The sequence below is a fragment of the Trifolium pratense genome, linkage group LG3 (genome assembly GCF_020283565.1).
Source record: "Trifolium pratense cultivar HEN17-A07 linkage group LG3, ARS_RC_1.1, whole genome shotgun sequence".
NCBI classification, from domain to species: Eukaryota; Viridiplantae; Streptophyta; class Magnoliopsida; order Fabales; family Fabaceae; genus Trifolium; species Trifolium pratense.
The window spans coordinates 20,525,630-20,552,293 of NC_060061.1; the positions used below are offsets into that span (position 1 = coordinate 20,525,630).

The 26,664-nt window shown below is 34.4% G+C and overlaps 3 protein-coding genes across 14 annotated transcripts; all 3 read right to left on the reverse strand.

Moving 5' to 3' along the window:
• Positions 1-139: 139 nt before the first annotated feature.
• LOC123919088 (ATPase family AAA domain-containing protein At1g05910) lies at positions 140-8,757 on the reverse strand. 6 transcript variants are annotated; one of them, XM_045971316.1, is made up of 11 exons: positions 8,598-8,757; positions 6,951-7,219; positions 5,381-5,482; positions 3,452-5,281; positions 3,175-3,363; positions 2,906-3,048; positions 2,155-2,400; positions 1,856-2,042; positions 1,591-1,656; positions 1,240-1,489; positions 140-837 (listed from the first exon to the last, which is right to left on the reverse strand). In XM_045971316.1, exons 2-11 carry the CDS (start codon positions 7,173-7,175, stop codon positions 455-457), a joined length of 3,621 nt encoding a protein of 1,206 aa, XP_045827272.1. In that variant the 5' UTR covers positions 7,176-7,219; positions 8,598-8,757; the 3' UTR covers positions 140-454. The 6 variants fall into 6 exon arrangements, with proteins under 6 accessions (XP_045827272.1, XP_045827271.1, XP_045827267.1 ...); XM_045971315.1 differs by having other exon boundaries at positions 140-840; XM_045971311.1 differs by having other exon boundaries at positions 140-840; positions 2,906-3,363.
• A 1,616-nt stretch (positions 8,758-10,373) lies between these two features.
• LOC123919089 (iron-sulfur cluster assembly scaffold protein IscU-like) lies at positions 10,374-13,748 on the reverse strand. The gene is made up of 3 exons (XM_045971318.1): positions 13,355-13,748; positions 13,200-13,254; positions 10,374-10,823 (listed from the first exon to the last, which is right to left on the reverse strand). The coding sequence occupies exons 1-3, from the start codon at positions 13,656-13,658 to the stop codon at positions 10,673-10,675; spliced, it is 510 nt and encodes a 169-aa protein (XP_045827274.1). The 5' UTR covers positions 13,659-13,748; the 3' UTR covers positions 10,374-10,672.
• A 968-nt stretch (positions 13,749-14,716) lies between these two features.
• LOC123916644 (protein SEMI-ROLLED LEAF 2-like) lies at positions 14,717-25,659 on the reverse strand. 7 transcript variants are annotated; one of them, XM_045968157.1, is made up of 22 exons: positions 25,523-25,613; positions 25,110-25,183; positions 24,450-24,599; positions 23,703-23,777; positions 23,328-23,443; positions 22,667-22,781; positions 22,215-22,343; positions 21,619-21,666; positions 21,226-21,380; positions 20,936-21,132; positions 20,557-20,849; positions 20,338-20,487; positions 19,920-20,240; positions 19,560-19,709; positions 18,825-18,900; positions 18,000-18,127; positions 17,658-17,852; positions 16,880-17,020; positions 16,674-16,802; positions 16,336-16,542; positions 15,639-15,799; positions 14,717-15,286 (listed from the first exon to the last, which is right to left on the reverse strand). In XM_045968157.1, exons 3-21 carry the CDS (start codon positions 24,582-24,584, stop codon positions 15,641-15,643), a joined length of 2,919 nt encoding a protein of 972 aa, XP_045824113.1. In that variant the 5' UTR covers positions 24,585-24,599; positions 25,110-25,183; positions 25,523-25,613; the 3' UTR covers positions 14,717-15,286; positions 15,639-15,640. The 7 variants fall into 7 exon arrangements, with proteins under 7 accessions (XP_045824113.1, XP_045824112.1, XP_045824111.1 ...); XM_045968156.1 differs by having other exon boundaries at positions 25,276-25,574; XM_045968155.1 differs by having other exon boundaries at positions 14,717-15,290; positions 25,276-25,574.
• Positions 25,660-26,664: the final 1,005 nt, after the last annotated feature.

Below are 26,664 nucleotides of genomic sequence, written 5' to 3' on the forward strand. Positions count from 1 at the left end.
ACTTTATTTACATGGTTTTAATAAAAACATCAAAAATTAAGTTGCTGATAGTTACTAACATTTGAGAAAAATGTAACATTGGACCAGTTTTGCAAGTTCTTTATGGAAGGACAAGCTAGTGAATTTAAACATGACAAGATTAAAAAGAGGTTCTACCATTCAAGCTGAAATTTCCAATCTCTAGCTACCTTTAGCTTTTGTATGTTGGCATAAACTAAAACATCTAATCATGATAATCTAAAATTACAATCTCACTGAATATATAGAAAGAATAAGCTTACTCCTCTATACATCGATTTGAACCTTTCTGTCATGGAAAAAGAGAGGAACTCTGGTGCTCAATCAAATAACATTGAATTAAAATTAAAAAAAAAATATCCCGACTTTACAGTAAAAATCTTTCCTTTTTTTTTCTTTCTCTAAATCATCGGAGAATAAAGGGAAAACTCAGTTGTCAGAAATTGGCATCATCCTCTACATATTTCAACAAAAACCCCAAAACCGAAGTTTTGAGGTCATCATCATTCAATCCTTTATCTTTGGTTTCAAACACACCCTTCATGATTCTCGTGTAAAGCCTTTCAAGTTGTGGGATGCTGTACTTTTCAGTGCGCTTAACGAAATGCTGCTTGACAGACTCAACTTGTCTTGAAAATTCACCATCTAGCATCGTGATATCATGAAGGCTGCTACTATCAGCAAGGTTATTTGGACAAGATCCATCAAAATCTCCATCCATTGCTACAGGCTCCATTCTTTCAGAATCCACCTCTTCTTGTACCACCTGATGCTGCTCCTGGGAGGAGTTTGTCGGTATTGAATCTTGCAATTTGTCGTCTGCTGCAAAACCCATTTTTGAAGAAACATTGAAATAAGCATTTGAAAAAGAAAAATTTAATCATTGGAAATCAAATAACACCACCATCATTGGGATTATAAGCATGACCAAGCATATGAAAGGATTTGAAGTATGGAGATTCCACAATTTTCAAAGATGTCTCACTACTGCATGTGATTGTCACACATTCCTCAAACCAGGCTTATGACAAAAAGAACATTTTGGGTTAAAACATCCACACCTATTGCTGTTCCTAGTTAAGATTATAGGATAACTTCCAAATGTTTCAGAATCATGAATATTAGAACAGCAATAACAGTTGTGTACATGAACACACAAACAATTGCAGAACAACCATTTGACATTGAGAACAAATTTGTATTCCAAAGGCATTATTATACCTGCATGTACACCATCACCAATCTTCTTAGTCCGCTTCAATACTTCGTAACCCTGATCCATATTAACCTCTGGTTGGACATGACGAAGTCGAGCACTCATTCTAGTAGTGGTGCCCATCTGTACAACAGGAGTAGCAGGGAATGTAGTATCCCCTAATTCGTCAGGCAAATGAACTGGGCCACCTTGGCTAGCAATCTTGTCACAATATGCAGCCAGTGCTGGATCCATTTGAGAGAGCATCCCATGCACCTGAAAAAAGTAATGAAAGAAAAGAGTAAGATGAAGTGCACTTTCCAGACAATGGTCCACATCTAAAACTGCAATATAAAACTTAGAGAGAATTCAAGTACCGCATCACGGAGCTCACAAGCTCTGCTGACAATCCTAGTACCATTGTAGTCATCTCCATTGTAAGCCTGAATTACATCAAAAAGGATCAAACTAAGGACATGCTTTAAATTTTGAAAGTATTGTATGAAGCATTCCCAACAAATTTATTTCAGCACTTGTACTTGGTCAAAACAATAAAAAAATGATAATGCATTATCCATTACCCCCAGAAACATAAATGAACCAATCCGATAAAAAATAGAATTCAAGAAACAAGATGCATGCCTTTGCGTTGGAAACAATAAGATCAACGTCCTGCAGGAATGCAGCACATGTAATATAGTTGCCGTTATCAACATGCTGCAAGATGGTCGCAATGTCCATTGGGTTCTGTATAATATCACGATAATTAGGCGCGTCTTCATCTGAGACTGGAAAATGGAAGGCATTAAATCGTTTGTCATACAATATCCTGCAGCAGGAACACAAAACATGAGAGGAAGAGAGAGGTAGCATGAATTTAATAAAGGTATCAATGTGCTAAGTGAAGCCAACAATTGTACATCAACCATAGGTTAACCTACCGGTTGCAAACATCTCTGAGGCACATTCTCAACCTACGGAGTGCATGCTGCTCAGCTTCAACCTTTGCTTTTAGCTCAGACGCCTTTGGACCACTAGCCAATTTTGGTGCCCTGGGAAGTTCTGAAAGGCGTCCTGTATCCTGGGATTTCTTGCTGATTCGCTCCAGCAATATCGACATAGCAGCTTCTATTAAACGATCAAAAAATGAGGTCCTATCTTCGGTAGATGGCATGTTCACTTGATAACTGTTCAAAAGGGAGAGAAAGAGGGTGACCATATATAACCGAAAACAAAATCCTAGGCATGAATACTTTTCAGGTCTAACTAAGAATAATAAACTAACATTCGTTTTGCCTTAGTTTTTGAACCAAAAGTTATTCAAATACTAGCGGGAATAACAAATATTAATAAGCATTGGTATTTGCAACGATGTGATTTTAACCTCTTACTAAATCATCTGAAATGCATTTAATAGTGATGCATGAATGGCAACGTAATGAAGATTTCTGGTCTGCTCTTTCAATAAATTGAGATTTTGAGAAAATTATTAAGGAACATGATAGAAAGGTTTCTCAAAACATCTATACTATCAGAAAATTTGAGTTGAATGTTTTCTTTTCTATATATAAAAAAGCATGCATTCTTGGGGAACCACATTTACTAATTTTCACCATACACACAACCATCCAATTAGAAAAAAATAATTGTGTACTCAGATAAAAAATTTACTGTAATTTATATTAATCGTACACTGAGCGATGAGGGAAAACTGAAGTAGGCACTTCCTCAACATCAGCAAGTGCAGCTGAGGATGTACCAAGAAGTAAGATAGGCAAGTCAGATGGCAATTCTTCTAGCATAGTCAGGAGAACAGCTCTAAGCTGTTCATGAGCCTGCATGATCAGTAAACCAATCAAACTCAGAGGCAATAAAATAATTATGGAACTCATCAGAATGAGATAAATTTTGCACATGCAGCTCAGTTCATTTAGAAGTAAATTTACAAGATATGTACTCACAGTTTCCCACCAAACATCAAACTGTGGTAAATAGAGAATTGATGGTGTTGTTCTTCTAGCTTCGCCAAATATATGTACCAACGCCTCCTCTGGTGTTTTTGCACTAGGATCTGACAGAAGAGATGGAAGTCCCAATGAATGTACAGGAAATTTTTCCAGTTCGTGTAAAACCGCAGGCCCAAGATGATCCTGTTACACTAGAGCAGTAAGTATATTCAGTCTTCAGTTGTTGTAAAGCATAATTTCAATAATATAAAAAGGTTCCAAGTTAATTTACCAGCCCTGTGCCTTCACCACCACAAAGTAGAAGCCTAGGTCGATATACAAGTGGAATTGCAGACCCATACGAAAGCATTGAAAGTTTGGACAATTCTGATGCAACAGATACTGGAGGGAAAATATCAGATATAGTACTCATGGCTTTCTCCAGATGTCTCTGAAGACATGGTTGAACTACTAGAGACAATGGCCTAGAGTGCACAATAGCTCCTCTATGGGCAGCAGGAGTAATTGTAGACATTGCTTCAATAAAATGACACTTTTCTACCCTGATAGAATTAACATCAATTAGAAATTTGTCATCACTTGTATAAACCTGTGGATATTTTTCACGGAAAGCACGAATGGCCGCTTCAGTACAGAGAGCTTTTAGGTCAGCACCACAATAACCTACACAACTAGCTGCAAGTTCCTTTTTCAGTTCCTCTAGAGGAGGATGCTGCCACTTGCGAGTATGAATGTCTAATATTTCAGCACGTGCCTCACAACCAGGCAAGGGAAAGTTAAATTCACGATCAAATCTGCCAGGACGTCGCAAGGCTCCATCAATAGCATCAATCCTGTTGGTAGCTCCAATTAAAACAACTTGTCCACGAGAATCAAGGCCATCCATCAAAGCAAGCAAAGTGGACACAATGGAATTGTGAATTTGTTCTTGCTTGCTAGATCTCACAGGTGCAAGTCCATCTATTTCATCAAAGAAAATAATAGAAGGTTGATTCCTTTGTGCTTCCTCAAATAGAAGTTTCAGTTGTCTTTCGGCCTCACCAACCCACTTGCTTAGCACATCCGCTCCTTTGCGCATGTAAAAGCTAACCTTCTGACCAGCTTTTGAAGCAGCACAAGCCAAAGCTCTTGCAATCAATGTTTTCCCTGTGCCAGGGGGCCCACATAACAATACCCCCCTAGGTGGAGTTATGTGGTAACTTGCAAAAAAATCTGGATACAATAATGGAAAGAAAACCATTTCCTTTAGAGCATCGATGTATTCAGAGAGCCCACCTATATCATCAAAACTTACACTATCATCAATCTGCAAGGGTTGGATATCTGCCCCTCCCTTAGAGCTTGGACCAGCAGTTTGAATCCCTGAAGTCAGTGTAGCAAAAGCATCACCCTGATGACCCCAACCCGATGCAGCAAGGTTTAATCCCCAAGCTGTTGTTCCATGTGTGTCGACACCCCCAAAAAGAAAAGGTGGGCCAGATCTATTTCCACCTCGACCCCATGGAATAGCAGGGCCTTGGTCCAACTCATCCACAAGAAGGGAGTCATCAGAATCTTCCGGCCTTGTTAAGCGATGGCGCTTGTGAACTCTTGATCCACCCTTCCTTACATCCCTGTTGACCTTAGTTCCCATACCTTGATGTAACACTCTTCGAGGAGACCTTGGCCGTGCCTTCCCTTCCTCCATAGAGAACCTGCGAACATCTGCACGATTTCGAAGATCATAGCGCCTTCTTCCATCCTGCTCTTCTTCACCATCTTCATCATCATCGCCATCCTCCTCCTCGCCTTCATCCTCACCTTCATCTTCACCCTCGGCATCCCCCTCCATCTCATTATGGCCATCTTCTGCATCATTTTCTTCAACATCATTTCCATTTTCTGTTTCATCTTGTTCAACTTTCTCCTCTGAAAGGTCTTGATCATCATCTGATTCTGAAATTAATCTTTCTCTACCAGCAGCCTTCGATCGACGAGGCCGTAGACCTTCACGTCGAGGTGCTGATTTAGTATCCACAGTTCTTTTGCGTTTAGAAGATACAACACCATCCCGGCTGACACTGTTGCTAATCCGGTTTCTCAATGGTCGATATGAGGGTCTCTGAAACAATAAAACATGGCTACACACCTTAGCCATAATTATAGAAGATTCAAGATTTATAACCCATAACTTTATACTTAATAGAGTACAAAAATTCACCATTAAATCTGCATCCTCAGATCCAGAGCTGTCTGCAAACTCCATAAGATTTACATTGACCCTTCTCTCCCTGGTTGAGCGCCGAAGGTTGCCAGAGCCAGACTGTGAATAGAAGCACAGATAACACAGCTCAGGGATTTAAAACGTCCCACATAACAAAACTGAAAGAATTAATTTTATCATCTGATCAACTTCAGCAAATGACACGATTATAAGCAATAAGAAAGAGAAATACACAGAGAAGTGCAATAATAGAAAAATTAGTATTTTCAATAAATTACATATTCAGCTTGCTTTCTGAAGTCTTTTCAATAAATTATACCAATTCATCAAAAACAATTAGTTGCGTCCATCAAAGATGTCAACAGAGGACAAAACAGAGAAATGAGGAAAGACTAACGCTATCGAGTAAAGCCGAGGTTGATGATCTTCAAGCTAGTCAGTAGTCGGCAAACATCCATAACTTCACAATTCGGTCATATGCATCATATGCAGACAATCATAATATCCAAAACACTTTTTTATAATTCCCAAACACAATTTTAAGCACAATGAAGAGACAAAATTTGTATGTTTAGATGTTCATTTTAGTACACCCAGAAACAAAGAAAACCCAAACTCACCACTAGGTGCAGAGACAAACATTTTGAGTTTGAGCGGATTCAAACCCAGTCTATCTATGCCCTTTATTATTATTAAGAATAAAAGAAGTACAAAGAAAATTACTGCAAGTACAATTGTGTAAACTGTGAAGTTGAAAAGCAACTTCATGGAGTGTGCAAAGATTGTCATTTCCCTTAAAACTCTGAAATAACCAAAGAATCGCGAGAAATATCATTGAGGCCTATAAATATGTAGGCAGATCATTTGTGTTTTGCTGATTCTGTTCTATCAATTATCATTGCCCAAATAAAAGTTTTGATATTAGAGTTGGTGGGAACTTTTAACATTTGAAAGAATGAGACAGATAGAGAAAAATACTGAAACGGATGGCTATGAATCAGAAAATGGAACAAGGATTTACATGTATAATAAGGAGATGCGCCTAAAAATCACAGCTCATAGTCAAGCAAATAAAAATGGTGGAAAGCACCCATGTTATCTAATAAAAAACAGATCCATTGGCTCCTCTACCATTAGGTTTTACACAAAAACAGTAGAAATTTTTAAGAGTTGTGGAAAACCATTTGTTGATCCCTGCTGCCATAAAAGATCCGACAAAGTTTTACATTGGCTAAAAATGTGATCTGAAACTAAGGAACCAACAGGTATAGATCTTTAAGATATAGTTCTTTCACAAAAGAATCAACCCACTTGGCATCTTATCATACAACAAGAAATAAACAAGGTTTTTAAAAACTACACAAGCTTTGACACAATTATAAATGTGCTCTTTAATTCCATGCATATCCAATACATCAACAAAGTAACTCAGAGGGGGGAGAATGCATAAAATGTCATGCCTCTAAGTCCTAAGGGTTTAAGCATAGAACCATGCACTTCAATGAATAAAATAACAATATTCTGAGCCATCATGCTTCTCAAACATATTTGAGATGCAGGCACTTACATTAGTATTCAAATCACGTGCTTTCCGATTCCCTGGACGCAACATCTTAGCAATCTGCGAAGCTGCTGTTCTTGTCTTATTCTTGCTTTTCCTGGGGCGCCTAAGATTTGAGTTGTAATACAAAAATGGTGCACGGTTATAAGCTGGTGGCCTAGTCTTAATCCTATCACTTGTGCGCACCGGCCGGGAATCAGGATCATCTAGACTAGAACGTTTGGGATACATGATTTAAAAAAATCACATAATCAGCATCCCTCAGTCATTTGCACCTGCAGAAAGAGCAGAGTCTATTAACAATTAATTTTTCATAAGATTCACATAACATAAGCACCAGAAAATTTCACAAGCTTTGCCGAAATAAAAGTTTTGATATTAGAGTTGGTGGGAACTTTTAACATTTGAAAGAATGAGACAGATAGAGAAAAATACTGAAACGGATGGCTATGAATCAGAAAATGGAACAAGGATTTACATGTATAATAAGGAGATGCGCCTAAAAATCACAGCTCAAAGTCAAGCAAATAAAAATGGTGGAAAGCACCCATGTTATCTAATAAAAAACAGATCCATTGGCTCCTCTACCATTAGGTTTTACAAAAAACAGTAGAAATTTTTAAGAGTTGTGGAAAACCATTTGTTGATCCCTGCTGCCATAAAAGATCCGACAAAGTTTTACATTGGCTAAAAATGTGATCTGAAACTAAGGAACCAACAGGTATAGATCTGAAACTAAGGGACCAAGGGTAATTGTATATTCTCAGCAACCTCGTGTCTAACTGCATAATGAACACCAATAGTAAAGTAGTTCTTGAATATTTTCTTCTTGATTAAAGCATGTTATTAACATAAGCATGAAACAATTAGAGACTTTCACCACAGGTTCTTGCAAAACATTTCGAAACTCTCACAAGACACAGACACGGACACGAGACACGACGCTGACACCTAAACACTAATAATATTCTGAGAAAATATGTGTCAATGTCAGACATAGCGTACAATTTACATTTGGAGAAACAACAATGACAATAGCCGTTTCCCACTTGCAAAGTAGAATTTCAAACATTTATCCTGTAATAATCAAGACTTATTCATTTTCTACAAACCCTATTTTAAGTCCAATGTAGTGATGTACAATTAAGAACAAGGTAAGAACGAATCGCACCCTATAAGTATATAAGCATGAAATTGTAAAAAATTAATTTTATATTTTGTCTTACAAAACAGAACATAAGCAAGTACAAACCTTAAAGGGACAAGTAAACCAAAGCCAAAACCAATAATTTCAATCTGAAATTAGGTCACAACATTCAACATATCTGCAAATTACAGATTCTAACATGCAGACAAAAATCCAACCTAGAAACAACCACCACATTTATCATAAGAAAAAAAACATAAAAAAATAATTTAAAAAATAAAATAAAAATATATAATAATATAATGATTTTCAATTTCAATTTGCAATAGGAATAGTAAAACGAATGAAACAAACAATAACGAAGTCGAAAACACAAAATTCATCACATAATAAAATTCATAAACTAATTACATTTCAGTGCAGTTCAGTTCATTGGAAACAGAAAAAATAAAAAATAAAATAAAAAAATAGGAAAAAAGTGAACGATGAGAAAATTAAAGATGAACCTGATCGGAAGGAATGAATGAATGCATGAGATTAGGGTTTGAGAAAAAGCTTAAGAAGAGAGAAGAGAATGAATGAGCTTAGAGTTTTTCAGAGTCCAAAACCCTTTCTTTCTCTCTGTTCTGTTTTTTCTCTGCTTTGTTTATTTTTTCTTTTTGTTCATTCACACTACCCAATATATTTTGTATACTGTAGTATAACCCGGATCCGTAGAATATAGATCGATTCGATCCGTTATGTATGACCCGACTATATTGGGCCGTTTGAGAAACTAATTATTCGAGGGGATTGCTACCTACACCATCTAAATTCATTCTCATATCTCTCTCTCTTTTTACAAAACCAAACCTAGAAACAACCACCACATTCACCCTTTAAACAAAATTAAATAGATATTATTTAATGGACCATATTATTATCCTTTGGAGTGTTGTGATATATTTCTGTTTTTTTTTTAAAATTGGGACAATTAGTTTTTATTGTGAATCCTGTATTATTTTTTTTTCAACCTTTCTTGGTCAAATATGTGGGACCAACAATGAAAATTAATCCTCTCAATTAGGAGAAAAATTAAGAGATAGATGATTTTGGTCAAAAAAAATGACAAAAGAAAACAATGGTCTTCATTTAAATATAGTTAATTAAATACTATATAGTATAATATTTTATTGGTGTATTTTTTATCTTACTGTTATCTATCAGTAATATTTTTTACAATTTATTACTCGTTTTACATAAATGCACATATAGAAATTAACTTTTATTAATAAAATAATAAATATAATTTATTAAATTTAAAAAATCTTTGATTGTTATAAAATATATTTTATTCTTTTTATTTTGTAATTTTTCATTTGATTGTAATGAAATGTTCGTTTTAATATATTTCTTATTCTTTTTATCATATCTATTTTCATTTGATTGTAATGAAATCTTTGTGTCCTTTTATACCTACACGATTTTTTCCTCTCAACCTTTAATTTATTTTATTTCATTCCAAACTACTAAATATTCATCCATTACTTTTGGTCAAGCATTCAGTCAAACATCAACCATCAACCATTGATGGATTGACGATCTATGTTTCCTTGGCTATTTTATAGGTAAGTTTCAATTTATACCATTTTGACCATAAGAATGTTATAATTAAAGGTTATTTAACTTATGATCATGCTAAGCAAATATAAAGAGAAAATATATGCGCTGAAATTGGTATACTAATACTCACAAAAAGTTATCATGTGAGCAGGATTCAAAAACAAAAAAAATTGGTTGATTTATATAAATATAAATGAGAAGGGAATTGGATACTATCCTTCTTTATTCTCCAATATGACATCCGCCAATACTGCGGAGTGAGCCGGTAAAAGTAAAACAACAAATCCTACGTATCCTGTTTCCTTCTCTCTAGTAAGCACAAGATCAGTTTTCTGTCGTGCCGTTGCATTTATATTTTCATTGCCAGAGAGATACACTATAATTGAATGACAGACAAACTGAGATATCTGTTGATGAGAGCTTGCTAATTATTTAGGTTACTTGGCTGAGATAGTTTGAGAGAGAATAAATAAGGCATGCTGCTAATAAATTAGAGGAAGAGGTATACATGCATTTGAGAAGAATTTGGGGACGACAACATGACACAGAGGTGTGCTGCAAACACTTCAAGATCTGTTGTGTTTTATTTTGAGTAATTCAGGGAAAATCCTTCCATGTATAATAATATTACTGAAAAACCAGGTTTCTATCACAAAAACATGATTCCAAAACAAATCGTGTAATATAATGTTATGCACCTTAGTAAAGATGAAGCAGTGGGCTTCCAAATACTTACATGTACATATTCTGATTGTATTGCGTACATATTTAAACAAAAATATCATACGATTCCTACAAACAAACCATGCAAATAACAAACTATAGCCAGCAAAACTGGTATTTATTTTACATCAGAATATAATCTGGCAGCCTAGCTACAACCAAGAAAAGTCTTATAAAAGATATTTTAATGACGTACAAAGCACTCATTAGCAACCTTGGAGAATTATAGTAATGGTTTTTTTTTCATCAGCAGAAATCATGCAGTGGCAGATTTTTCTCCTGTGCCTGCTGCAGTAGCGGAACCTCGCTTAGCTAAATAATCTTTAACAGCAGCTTTTATAGCATCCTCAGCAAGCATGCTGCAGTGTAGCTTAACTGGTGGGAGTGAAAGATGCTTTGCAATTTCACTGCAGGACATTAATCAGGTGTCACTTAAAAAACTAACAACAGACAAACCAAAACTATTAATCATGGAAGCAGCATAAAGCTAGAATAAGATTAGATCCTAGAAATGGGGGAACGATTCAGAAACCATAATCCAAAACATAACAGCAAAGATACAAAATATTCTTAAGCAGCCATTACATTCATTATTTCATCAATTCGGCATCATCTTAAGAGGAGATAAGAATAAGACATATATGAAAGAAAGACAGAAAGGAAAAAAAAAACTCAAACCAACCAAATATTTTAAGCATGTAAGATGTAACTAGTACCTTTGCTTTCTACAACTACTAAACATAAATAGCCAGAAACAATGGCAAATATTAGTTGTTTCATTAGTAGGAAGAATTGAACTTGTAACCTCCTTACTAATCTAACCCATAGTCACCGGGCTCACAATTCACTTTGGTAAGGGTTTGGGTACGCGGTACGCAGCCGTTGAAGTATTGGGTATGTGGGTATACATAGTCGCTATTCGGCTACATGGTACGTTGTGATATTATTTTAATCAGTAAGATATTGATAATTTTATATCTACTCTAATACTTTTTTTTTAATAACCTATCTAATCTACTTTAAAATAACGAAGTGCGTGTTAAAAATCATAGAATATCATCCATAAAAACTATCCTCAAATCCAACTTGGATGTCCTCCTTCATTAGAGTCTCCCAAAACCAATTTGTGCCTAGCAGCAAAAACAAGGTTGAAAGTATTTAGTCTCTTGGCAAAGTCTTGGCTAGTCAAACTCCCACTATCAACTACAAGAAAATGTTGGAGATTTCCCCTGCCATTCCTCAAATTGAATGTTGCATAATTATAGACACATTATACTCTCCAAGTGTTTTTAACCAATATTCTTTCAAGATATTTCAAACTATAGTACCACTCAAATTCCAGAACTGACAGTAGTAAAACTGTATTGGAACAAGGTTATTTGTAGCATTAGCATCAAATTTCACTAGTTCATATGTTGTTCCCTCTATCTTGGCTACTACAACTGTTGCAAGGTTGTTGATTGATCCGAAAGCATACACTTTTGAATTGTTCCTACTAATGTCAAAGTGAGCTGAAACTTGCTTTCCAACATCTTCATTGTACATTCCCATATATACAAACATATCCTTGAAAATGTTAACTACTGCAAGAGGTATTTGGAAGAATGTTTTAGGACCTATTGAAGTAAGAAGCAGCAGCAACTGCTTTGCAGCTAGAACTTTAATGACCAGCACAGTTCCCTGGTTGAGATCTAGCTATAAAGAACAATTAAAGTTATAATCAAATTCATGTTAAACTCATGACTATACCTTGTCACTATGTCTGCACAAGAACCCATGCCTAGACATGTTACTTCTAATTTTGTATTGGCTTTTTCTATATCTCCAAATTCTCTAACCCCTTGACATGCTAACACTAGTTGCACTGATTATGGACCATGGTAAATCGGAGTTGAAGTAGCACTTCCCTCAACAAAGTAGTCATGTAAATGAAGTATGAGCAGGGCAACAACCCTGTTGTGGTCAGAAATAACTTCTCTAACAACAGGATGGGAGATGGAATCTAATTGAGAACATGTATTGGAATAGAAATCCACTTGAAGTACAAAATAAGTATGTCTTTCAAAATTCAAAATTTCGAAGAGCATAAACTCATCATGTAGAATAAGTTGTAATTACCAAGAAAAATATGCATCCTATTCAATTCTTTGGACAAGTCAAATTCAACAGCTTGCTCATTATCCATGTACCTATTGATTATGACACTCCAAACAGCTATGTGGCTCTTTGGCATTTTATCAAACAGTTGGAGGCAAGTTTGCAACATTGAAAAATGCTTTGTGCTGGTAACCAACAGAGAAAATTTGAGGGACAACGTCAGAATGACAACCCTGTCAGGTGGTTTCGGTGGCGGTGGGTGCTCACGAATGTGGATCAGAGGTTGGAAATCTCTGCTCGTAAGGAGAACATAGTGTGACATGAAGTGCGAAGGCCCTATGGTATTAGTCTATTAGATAAGGCATCAACACTAACCTAATGAGGTGAGAATTTGGCACTACTAAGGATCTAGTAAGAGGGCTGAGAAATTGCAGAATTAATTGATACGTCAATGGTCAACAAAATCATTTTCTCTTGTTTGTCGACAATCATCGGGACATACTTATACTTATACTAATACTTATTTCCTGATACTAATCTAAGCACATAAATATTCTTCACCAAACTATAGGTCCAAAAAAGATCATATAATGAACAAATAAATCATATAATACACAAACCGTAGCCAGAACAAAAAAACAAATTTGCAAGAAAAGTTTTCAAAGAATTCTAAAGCTTGTACTTACGTGTTCTTAATAGTTACAACCTCCTCCATTAGCTTTCCCTTAACCCATTCAGTAGCTGCAAAAATTCCAGGAAGAGATAAAAACAATTTGATAAAAAGTGAAATTGAAAATTCAAACACCACAAAAGAATCAAAACCCTAAATACAAAATCCTACCGACGGAGGAAGAAGCAATGGCGGAACCACAGCCAAAGGTCTTAAAGCGAGCATCGGTGATTTTTCCGGTTTTCTCATCAACCCTAATTTGAAGCTTCATAACATCGCCACAAGCGGGTGCTCCAACAAGACCAGTTCCTACCGTAGGATCATTCTTATCGAAGGATCCAACATTTCGGGGATTATCGTAATGATCAACCACCCTCTCGTGGTAGAATCGTGAAAGAACCCTAGTTGCCGGAACTTGCGTCTCAGACGACGCCGTTCCAACGAGTTTCTTTGCGCACCCTGCGATTCTCAGCATTTTTTCTTTTTGTAATCGAACTTGATATGCAAAGAAGGTTGTTGACGCGGTTAATTCATTCCCATATATATCTCTCTTTTAATTGGTGTTTTTACGAAACTGTCCCTTATCGTTTATCCATATTATACGTTCCTTACATCCAAAAGACCAAACACCCCATGAAAATATAAAAATATATATAATATATGTTTCACAAAAAATAAGGAAAAAAAATCTACTCCTATATTTACCAAAAAGTTAAATAAAATTTATTTTTTTAGTCAATCGGGTTCCTACATTTTACGCAATACTCTTACCAATTGAGTTGTGTTTACTGGGACAAAAATAAATATTATTTAAGAGAATTGAGCAATGCTCATCGGAACAAAAATAAATATGGTTAAATAAGTTTTTAATTTCTATAAATATCTCAAATTTTATTTTTGGTCTATCAAACATACAATATTAATGGTTACGACCAAATGTTGCCATTTTTCATTCACATGACCTCATAAATAGCTAAGCATTTCAGATGATGTCATCTACCTACTTCGACAGGATCTGGCCTATAAAGTAAACTTCATGGTTCAAACGACGAAGATTCATAAACTCGGTGAACGAGTGTTCTGGTCATGTTGTCGCAAAGGTCAAGAACTTTGAGGTTCTTGAGGAGAGAAAGCTCATAAGGGAATGTGTCATTGAAAACATTGTTGGAGAGATTGAGGAGACCGCGAAAAGAGAGAAAGGGATTAAGCGCAAAAAATTTATGGAACGCGAAATCAATTGTGGTGATCGAAGAGTATGGAAATAGTGGTGTTGGGTGAAGAAAATTATGAACAAGAAGATGGAAATGAAATTGAAGATGGAGAAAATTATTTTAATTAAGATTATTTGCCGTTTTATTATTAAATGTCATTACACGTATCATCATACAATTTGCTAACTCAATTAAAAATCAGACCCACAGCATGCCTCATGAACATTCTACATTATGTTAAGAATATTGACGGAGAAGACTAAAGTTGATAACGGAAAATACAGTAGAATTTTTTTTTCACCATAAAAAAATGTAAGGACTAGGACAAAATATAAGGGCTAAAAATATATTGATTTTTTTTTTTTAAAGGACTACATCAGGTCTAACAAATTTTGTCAGGAATTAAAATGCATCTACACTTAAGAAAGTGTTTTATTTGCACTATTTTTTCCAAGGTAGTGTCTAGCATTACAAAGAGAATAGACCAGTAGAAGATTTTAGGTGGACTCGCACCATAAAACTTTTCACAATCATCAAATTGAGGAACCAAACATCTTTTCACAATCATCAAAACTGATTAGAATCAAGGTATAGCATAGTAATAATATTCTTAAACTTATATCAATATCTATCAATCCAAGTCGAGCTTGTTTGCCCTTTCCATACTTAAATGGAAGGGGAAAAAGACTACAGAGTGTCGCATATAGCTTGGCATCCCCTCTCGCAAACATACAAGTGCAATATTGATGGATCTTTTGGAGGCATTTTATTAGAGACGGCAAATGTAGGTTAATCAAAAGATGCACTTGCAATTGTTGGAGGAGGCTATCCATATCCAGCTGAATTTAAAGTTAGATAGATGGCGTTGAAGGCGTTGCATGCTGCCAGTTAGCTTCCTTCCCATAAATAAAAAGCATAAGACAAAATCAAAGAATTATAGTAAAATAAATACCTACTTTAAAAAGTTTCAGCTCATTTTTATAGGGATAAGTCTCATAAGAAGTGTATATGAATTCATTCATTGTGAGGTGTTTGATCATCAAGTTGTTTTACAGTGAATGAATTGATGGCATGGTGAAAATAGTCTTAACAAACATTACTGCGTATTAACGAGAGAGAAAATGGCCTACTGAATGGGATGAGACAACCAAACAAAAAATAGAATAAAAAAACGAAGAAATAGAAGGGGGAGATTCATGTCTACATAAATGGTTACATACAAATCAATTGTGAAAATCTAATACCATTAACATCCTGCAGCTTTCAAGAATTTATCATAGGGGCTCGCAGGTGGTAGTCTCAAAGAATGTTGCCTATAGTCATACGAACATGGGTGTACTGGATACAGCGCCTGTATTTGCTCCTGACTCACCAACTTCAGATCACCTTCTGAATACTCGAGTGTCTACACAATCGGACAGGCAAAAATTGTGATAAAATGTAGTAATAAACAAATAACTGAACTCTATGCCTACAGCATGTCTTCAAAAGCTCTCCAAATACATCATTGAAGCTAATGAGTAATTTATTTAATTTTAATACTAAAACAGGTTACTAAGTTTCAGAAGATACTAAAGGATTATGAATTACTATCATCTGTTGAAAATTTAAAGAAAATAATAATAATAATAACCTATTAGTGAATATGGATAACTCAGCAGATAGGCTACAAGCAGAAAAGTTTCTTCACTTTATTTGGACAAAAGCATATGCTGCATTTGGATAAGTGGGACTGCCTTACATCTTTTCATTGTTTGTTTTTCGACACTGATAGTTTGATCAACGTTCAAATATCATGCTGCCTAAACACTAAACCAGGACAGTCAAAAACAATCTCTACACCAGCATAACCAAAGTTCTTCTTGAAGAAAATTTTTATTCTTTCACAATATATTATTCTTTTGCAGAAAAAACAAACTTCCATGGTAAAAAAATACTGACCTTAATTGGTAGAGGGGAAACTTTGGTTTCAATTGCACTTGATAGGACTAATGCTCTAGTATCCTGCTGGTGCTTAAAACTGTGAAGAACGGACATCTTCTGCTGTTTCCCTGATACAAGGGCCTCACACTGGTTCTTCATTTGGTCATATGGCACGTGAGTTTCAGAAGTGGGGAAACTGGCGACTTGCCATGCGGTTTCCAGAACCTGTCAATACAATAATCCTCATAGAATCTTTAACTGAAGAAGAAACACACTTCACTCTCCAGCAGAAGTGCAAAAGTTTATTTTTTACTGTATCTAGAACTAAATAAAAAAATAAAACAAAAGCATTTTACCGATTCTAAGAGTTGATTAACACTTAAAATGGCCAGGTTATTGAAGGATAGTGGTGATTTGCAGTTTGACTGACTTCTAATTGGTTCAAGTTCAGTCTCTTCATCCATCAAAGCTACCGAATCCACAATCTAGAAACAATTTATCACAAAACTAGTGAAACAGAATTTTCAAAGCCACTTATATACGCAGTTATGAAGAATTTTACCTCATCAAAATCTGGGAACTCGATCTGAGCAATTGGAGATGACGACCTTGGTGTCTCCATAAATAAAGGAGGTCCCAATGGATATGCATCATCAGGAGAAAACCCCTGTGCAAGTTGTTTCTTTATGCTTGACAACTCATCCTGGATAACATAGAAAAAGTTCATGTTATTTACACTTAGTTACTACTACTCATGTTACTCTGCAAACAACTCTGCCGCCAATTTTTATAACATTCCACATTCTGCTGAAACCTCATAATATTTGCAAGTATCTTTCTCCGCAAAAAAAAAAATGTCTGGTTCAATCCTTAGTTTCCAGGATAAATGTGAGCATGCAAAGTATACGTACAGGGTACATATCACTGTATTCTTTGTTAGCCCAAGTAAACATGATGCATAAACTTTTAAATTTGAGATAAAATAATGTTATTTCCCTGTTAAATTACTTATGGCCTATGTAGCTAGCTCATTCGTTGCTTGGGCAGTGGCACCCTCATAATTTATGGTATGATGCATATAGCTAAATGTTATTCTACACTTGAACCAAGAGTAGGGTCATACTATTGACATTTTCACTTCCAAAGAGGCAACTCGATCATCATTTGAGCATAAGCATAGATTGCATCTTCTACACCAACTTTAATGTGATTTTTACTGTTTGATATGCTAAAACAAATAAAAGCTGAAATATAGTAGTCTCTACTTTACGGTACTCCAACTAACCCCGGCTATATCCTAATCTTGAATATAAGCAAAAAGGGAAATGAATTCATATTACCTCTGGCAATTTTGAATATTTAGTCAGGAAGTACGAGATTACAGTTTCTTTCAACTGCTTATCATCCAATTCTATGGCTGAAAGTGATTTAATAGCAGCAACATCATCTTCTTGAGAACCATAGAGTATCTTCTCTGATTCTGTATTAACTGCCTGCAGCCTGACATCATCGACCAACTCAAGAAAAGGATCTACCTGTGGATTTCTAACACTGATTAATTGACCTAATTAAAATTTAAAAAAAGGAAAATAGAAAATAAGTAATGCAAACAATCTTAAAAAGGAAGCAGAATAAAAAGGACGTGAAATGGGGACTGAAAGAGATTAGGGGAAGAAACTAACAGTTGAATATCTCAGGGATGCTTTAACTGTTGGAATTAGCTCAGGGAAATTGCCTATCCTGGCAGAGAATATAAGCATGTACGATGCCAAGGTAAAAAGAGACCTCCTGCGAGATGGTTGTAAACATCCTTTAACAGGAATGCAGAGAATAAACGTGTCAGAAACTTAGCAGCAGAATAAATATTTAACCCAACAAGTTAATAAAAATTATAGCATGCATAGATAAACGTGCATACACCGCTTTAGAATAACAAGCCACGAAATTCTGTAAATCAATAATGTGGATTTGTAGTTGTTTTCTAAAGTAAAACAAAGTCAATAATTTTTTAGTATGCATAGATAAATGTACATGCACCGTTTTAGAATAACAAGCCATGACATTCTGTAAATCAATAATGTGGATTTGCACTTGTTTTCTAAAGTAAAACATAGTCGACAATTTTTTCCGAAAAGGCTATTAACTATGACACTTGGAATAGTAGAAAGTTGGTTATATTTTGTTAGAATCACACATTCTACAATAATTTCTTACGCAAATAAAAGATTCACAGTATTGCTCGTAAACTAATAGGATAAAATTAAAATAAAATACACCATGTACAAGAAATTGCAATTGCTCAAGAATGTCGAGAGGTGCTCATGAGGCTCCTAGGATGCAGAAGATTAGATACAGGCAGTGGTTTGAGGATTACTCAAAAAAATTACACCTTAAAAAAATAGGTGATTGATAACTATTCCAATTTATGTTGATGTAGAAAACAAGTGGACAAGAAAGCAATCATATCAAGATGATAAGATAAAAGATCACTTATATGTTCAACTTACCTTCTTGGTCCAGTGAGATGCTCGTGAGGGAGAATGCCAGTTGGAAACATCTTACTAAAGCCATGTAACTGGATGTCTGTGGAAAGCAATTTAAACCATCATGGACTTCGACAGGTTATCAGGAGTGATAAAAGAAAGTATGAAAATATAGGTATTTTTTAATAAATAAAACCCTGTTAAGGAGAGTTGCAAGAAAACCATAATATTGAATCTCAAAAGCTAAAAAGTAACAGAATTGCAGGTGGTCTGCACTCTGCATTCTGTGCACTAACATTATTCATTCTTGGAAGGTTAAAGCAGTTAGAATACTATCCACCACCACTAAATACTGGTGACAATGAAATACTCATTTATAGCCGTCCTGATACAAGAATAGGAACTATGTAGACATAAAATGTCCAAATTAAAACCATAAAATGTCCAAATTGCACTCATAAGAATAGGAACTATGCTGCTTTATAGGAACACACGCAAGAGTAAGAAATGATAGTACACTTTTAAATGTAAATTGACATAGAATGATACGGTGGGTTGGGGAGGAGGAACATAAGGGGTTGTGTGTTCAACTCCCTCCACTAACATTTGCCATTCAAATAAATAAATGTAAACTGATAATTTAAAATGTAACTTATTGTAAATAATTAGCAACTATTAAAAATGAACAACAACATTATTTATTGTCTTTACTGATTGTAATTTTAAAAAACCCATGCATTCGTGTTATACCAATCTCACCTTTGAACGAGTGAACAATAAAGCAATGCTAAAAGTGTGAGCCATAGCCTCAAAATTTGCTGGGCCATTGTCCATAGATGTTGCCTGAACCCAGATTGAAGAAAGCAAGAGACTCACTTGGTGGCTGCTTAACCGGAAGGAACTTAACTCCTGAAAGAGTGGTCATTCAAGATTTGAGTAAAAATTACAGCAAAAATAAATATCTAAAGTTCCCATTGTCAGGAAAAAAACCAAACAAAATGAACCACTTAATAGTATTGATAATACAAATATACAACTGAAAGCAATAAATGTTATATAAAAGGATAAGTTAAATCAATATGATGTAGACTAAAAAGTGTGAAGTAAAAGAAACTATACATCTTTCCCATGATTTAGAGCACCGGAAAAGCTGTGAACACGATATGGAAGAACTCTATATTTCCTACTGCTGACATCAACTACTGCTCCTCCTTCCACATGTTTCCTATTGATCTGTTCTGCCCCTAAAGAGCTTTCATGGTGGATGGAGAAGCTCTCACTTGATACTTTCTGAGCCATCTTTGCTTTATGGTCTAACTGGGTAGAAAACAGAGATGGCATAAGCACTGTAGAAAAGACACTGTGCGCCCCAATTCGTGTTTCTTCGTCAGGATGAGCCATCACCAGGAGCAGTTGATGAAACAAGGCATCAGGGAAAGTCTGGAACAGACAAAAACGCAACACAGGAGTTTATACTATCTTACTAGAGTTGAGCATATAGAAAGGTCAATTTCAAGTCAAAGTACGAATAACATGCCTTCTTGTGATATGACACATTAGGGATCGATGTAACTAACTTTGCAGTTTGATAAACAGCATAGATTGTTGTTCTTGCTACAATGGTTGTAGTTGAGATATTCTCTAACACCACAGCCATCAAATCAAGGATGGGCCCTACATCCCCAACCTGTTATTCTCAAAAAGTTACAGTCTAAGCATTATATAAAGTTTGAAAAAGAAATAATGTTATGCATACCTTGTTTGAAAGTTGTAATATACACATTTCTAAGGCAGATTGAAGTTCAGCATTCAACTTATACTCATTGTTCCCAAAACTGGAAGATGCAGCTAAATTTTGTAGGCACTTCCTTAAGTGTTTAATGAGGTCAGATATTGCACCAATTATTGTAACTGAAGCCCGTTGCTTCACATTTTGCGCAAGTTGTGATATGGTGTTAGTAATATTTATCTGAAGGATAGGCTGCTTGGAAACATTCTTGTGATCCAAGTGCTTGACCAAAATAGACAACAGAAGATAGGAGTTATCTCCTGGCATGCAAAAGAGATAATCAGTATACTGGAATTGGAGAAATATCCTATTTTAGAAATTTATGTTACTAAATGTTGCAGGGTACCTGAATCTTCTAAAAGAGATTGTAAATACATCAAAACACGGGTAGCCTCTTCTTTTTCAGAAGACCATTGATTTTGAGTATCTAAATAATGAAAAAGAGGTTCAAGGACACGCCGCAAAGTTGTAGCTTCCCTTGCCAGTTTGACCATATTATACAAGCAAGCCTTTGACCAATATGCCGGATCTTTAGCAGTATCCCTGTAAAAGTGATAAATACAAAGACCTGTTTCAAATGATGACGACATTTGGCTTCATAATAAAGGTAGGGGAGAAGAGTAATGTAAGTCATACAGCATAGAGTCTATCCCAGTCCCTGCCACAAGTTCCAGCCACAAATGATCCTTCTTGGATGTATCTGTTAAAGAGCAATCCTCATTGGGAAATTCCTTGGGGGGATTGGAGTTAGATTGGAGACCCGTGTAATTCTCCAAAGTCACTAACATGATCTATTTCAGATCCCATCAACCAAAAGTACCAAACAAGAAATAAAAGAAAATAATTAGATTTGAAAAAATAAAGTTGTCTGTTGCTACAAGTAGAAGCTGACTTCAAATTTTAATACCCAAGTTTTGATCAAAGCTTGGAAAAACAAATAGATAAATAAAACTAAACCTCAACATAAATGTGTCTTTTTTGTATTACTGAACATAGCTAAAAGAGTATAAGTATGGGAACAGTACTCACTTCATCCAAGTCCATAGAAAGATGTGATTGCTCGCCCATGAAACGCACCTAACCACAGAAAACATAGGAGCAAAGAGGTGTAAAGAAGAAATGGTATAAATAACCTAATACTCGACTAGGAAAAGGATACCATGGTAGGAATGAGGTGACCGCTAACCACTAGTCAGTTAAAAATTTCAAATTATTTAGATGACTGGCTCTTACTATCATATGCAGAATCAAAGGTTCTATCCTTCTACAGCTAAAGTTATTATTACTATTATTATTATTATTATTATTATTATTATTATTATTATTATTATCATCATCATCATCATCATCATCATCATTATTATTATTAACACAATCAATAATCACTTAGAATTTCTAAGGACAGTAAGTGTATCCTTAACCTCGCGTTTTCCTTCTATTTCTCTTCAGTGAGTTCATACTTCATATTCATTAAAAGAATAGTTAAGGTGTGTAGATTCTGGTGTGTATTTGATCAATAAAGAAAAGAGAAGTCCTTAACCTACATGTTATTAAATTACAGGAATGTAATTCAATGTATAACCATTTCCAGAAGATGTAATTAGTGACACAGAATGAAGAAGTACCATATAGGATAGAGCTTGTAGTCCAGCTGAACGTAGGCGTAGAGCTCGTTCATCTTCCCCCATTTCTTGAGCCAATTGACATAGCTTAGGAATAAAACCCTCTAAATTGAACATGTATGTACCATCTGTCTATTTAAAATTTAAATAAATCAGGACCACAAAAAGTTATTCTAATCACACACAAAAAACAAATATGGAAAAACTATACGTGCTCATGGTCTATAAAAAGAAATATATATCAAGAGTTATAATGCAATTTTCACCAACAAGCCACCATGGTTTTTGAACTGTTGAGCATCCATTTTTACCACTACCATCAACTTCCCAGAGTCCAAAAATCTAAAATTTAAGTAAATGAGTTTTTCTTCAAACAGATGGCAAATCTCCCCAGAGAAGCCAACCACACAGTGATATTAACTTCAACAATTTAGTTAGGTTTATTAACCAAATACCTGGCAATCTATAAAATCAAAAAGAGTGTTGCAGCCTAAGATCCTGATCTCATCTGTTCGAGTTTGTTCTAGAAGAGTCCGAATAATCTCTAATAAACTACCCGCAAAAAGTGGCCTGCAAGTTTAAGAAGCATTATTTGAATATCATCACATATTCGAAATAAAAAAATGTGGCAATCCAACAATAGAAAACAGAAGAACCACAACTTATGGCATAAGAAAAATCTTGGCACTGTTTATATTGCATAAAAATATAAAATTGCCGATATCATATGAAATAAAGGTTTCGATTGACAATTAACATCATATTTTACACCTTCATTCTTTTTTATACTCCTTCAAGTGTATTTAACAAAAATTATATTCAGATCACTGCACATATGATCATAAATGAATAAATAATAACATCTAGGGAAATCAACATATTCAAGCATTAGATGTATTGAATGACTTGAGATGGATGCAGAAAGTTTTCTCATTGGATTAGAATCAAGAGGGTATAGTGTTACAGAAACAATGGCTGAAAAGTTTACAGATTGAAAAAAAATTATACGCAAAATGTACTTTAAAGTGTTCAATTTTCTTTTGCCAAACTAAATATACTCAATAGGAGTGATTAAGTCAGAATTGATGAAGATCTATTTATATGTTATAAACTTACATCTGCTCCTTACATGACGATAAGAATTTTCTGTATATGCACAAGACAACTTTCACTGAACCAAAGACTTCGTTACGCAAATCCTTGTAACATATTTGCTCCAAGTTATCTGTAATCTGCAAAGATAAAACACCAGAAAAACTTAGGTGGAAGCCAATATGATTTTATCCACAAACACATATAATTTCAGACTTGGATAAAGTATCCAAGAAATAGTTCTACCATATTATCACATTAATTAACAAATAAAATTGTTTCTTATGAAACTTCAACTATCTCCACCACATTATAATTTGTTTTGATTAAATGACATATTTGAAAAAGAACAGAGATCCCAAAGAAAACTAAAGACTTCCGAGAATAATATGAAATTACCTTAGGAATTCTCAATGGATTCTTAGAGGCATAGTCACATAGCTTTCCAATTTTTCTATCATTAAGTTCAGCTTCCTGCCAAAAATAGCAACCATCATGCACATCAGACACTGGGAATAGAAGGGGAGAGAGAGAGAGCGGGGGAGGATCCAAGGCATTAAAAATATCTATGAAACTTTCATGAAATTTACTATAATAAGAAAAAAAAAATTATGATAAACAACTCTCCAGTACTACTTTTCTTCTGAAAATTGAAGATACCAGTCATCATAATATGATAATGCAATAGCCACTAAGAGTGGAAATGGTGAACCACAAGATTTCATTACGAATAAGGGTGAAAGAAAATACAATAAATTAAACGTTAAATGCAGATTAAAAGCTACATAATTAAATCACAAATAGAGCATGTTTTAAACAATAGAGATCAAACCATCAGAAAACTAAAAAGCGATCTCACTGGTATTCACAAATAATTACTAAAATCAACATAAAATTCTCAGTGGGGCACCCAAGCATTTTCCCAGATACTGGTGCCTTGATCAGTAGAGTCAAACATAGTATATAACTATCGGTTATATGGTCATTGATTTTCACAACAAATATTTGGAGTCCACCAAATATCACCAAGGTACCAAATGCTATACAAACCATAGTGCTAAGTAAGTTGACAAGTCAAACAAGTAACAACTAACAAAGGAAGCTGATATTTGACATAAAATGGCGTAAATAAGCTGAAAATGTCACCTGATTACGAGGAAAAATATCAGCCAACAACTTCTTGTAACGCTTCACCGGATGTCTCGAGCTAGCACGCAGAGCAGGACAAACACAACAAAGGTTACCACAGACGGGCACAACCCTCCTGGACATAACCCCCATTTTGCTATTAAGACCCTGTTTCATAAACAACTTAATCAAGCACATATATCATAAGTGTTTATCATATATGCTATGAGCTATTTTCGTAAACTATCTTGCAGAGCTTGTGGAAATAAAAGCTGAAAACAGCTTACAGACATGTCATAAGTTATTTCCATAAGATCTCTCAAACAGTCTTACAATTGATTATATCAGTACATAAGTTCAAATAAATCAATCCAAACGGACCCTAAATCACAAACCTCCTCCCCTCAAGAATCTCTCACAAACAAACCTACCTACCTCCAACCAACCACAATTCACACATTCCATCAATAACAACTTAAATTCACAACTTCTTCAAAAAAAAAACAACTTAAATTCACAACAATTAATCCCCAAAAAAAAACTTGTTCATCATGCTCACAATTGCAAAACTTAAAAGCAAAAAGTAAAATTCAAAACTAAAATTAAAACACATACTGTACATAATTTTCTAAGCTCAAAATTGAAAGAAAATTACAACCTCACATGATTTTGACTTACCTAAAATCCAAACAAAGAAACTCTACTTCATACCAAATTCAAGCATCTCCAACCTCGATCTGATAAACTATAAACTATACACATATATTTGAATATTTCAGAAACTAAATTGCTTAAGATCAAATTAAAATGAATAATAATTAACATAAAGAAATTAAAATATGACCTTAAAATATTAATATTAATGGCAATGGGGTCATATAGGGTTTAATTAAATAGTTCCCCCGACAATTTGTGCTGTTTTCGGTTACACATCAACGTCGTTGGAAAACAACGTTTTGTTTAATCATTTTCAGCAACGTTTTTTCTGGGTAGTTACTATTACTAACTAACTATTGAACTGAGAAATTAATGAAAGTGAAAAGAGAGAAAGAAGAAAATGTGAAAAGGAAAAAGAGAAAGGTTAATGTCACCGTTGGTGATGATGATCGAGGGGAACTTGACTGCACGATGACTCTATTGCGTAATGTGGTGAACTGTTTACGCGTTAACGGCTTAACGTTGTGACAAATGGCAACAACTTTCGTTACTTTAACCAATTTAATTAATTAATTAATTAATTCATTAATTAATCATTTCTTTTCTTAGTAAGTTTTGTGCCAAATTAACGAATTTAATTCTTATAAAAAAAATTCTTATAAAAAAATAACGAATTTAATTGATCATTTATTTTCTTAGTAAGTCTATTTTTTCTTTCATCGTCAATTTAATCTGGTTCGAGGGTCAGTTTTACCATCAAGTAATCTCAGTCTCTCTCGATCATAGTTGTGTTCATAGTAAGTTTTGTTCAAAAAGATTTCTTAGTTTTTTTTTAGTTTAATTGTGTTCAATATATTATTGGATGTGTAAAATAACTTTACACTGACGGTGCATATAAATTAAATTCTTTTTTTTTTTACCATGTGCTAACATGTACCATAAGAATACATAATAAACAACTTTATATAATTTTTTTTTATCAAATATCTATTTTTCAATACAATAATTCTATTTTCAATACATAATAAGTTAAATTATTGTATTTTTCAATATAATAAAAAAAATACATGAATGCTGTATTTTTCAATATAATAATTCAATTTTTAAATTCGGAGTCTCGGACACACATTGACAAAACCATTATCATATGAATGCTTAATGATGTATATTTAACTTTTTATTTTTTTTGCTCAGAACTTTTTATTTTTATATTCGTCAAAAAAAGTAAAAAACTTTTCATTTTTATTTTTTATATTATTGTCCATATAATGATTATTACCACCGAAAAAGCCCAACTGTCCGAAATTTGATTGGATTGTGAAAAGGAATGCTCACTTTTTATTTTTCTCTTTTTCTTTTTTACTGCCTCTTACAATAATATTTTTTTTTAGTGATCCTTACATTTTTTAAAGGCCAAATCTATTATTTATATGTTTAGGAGTTTCTCTCTCATAGTCTTATTCCTATGTGGCACTATTTCATTGATTCATGTCTTATGTGACATTATAATATTTCTCCAATTCCTATGTGGCTAACTATGAAGGCCTTTGCAATTTCTCTAATACATGATGATATC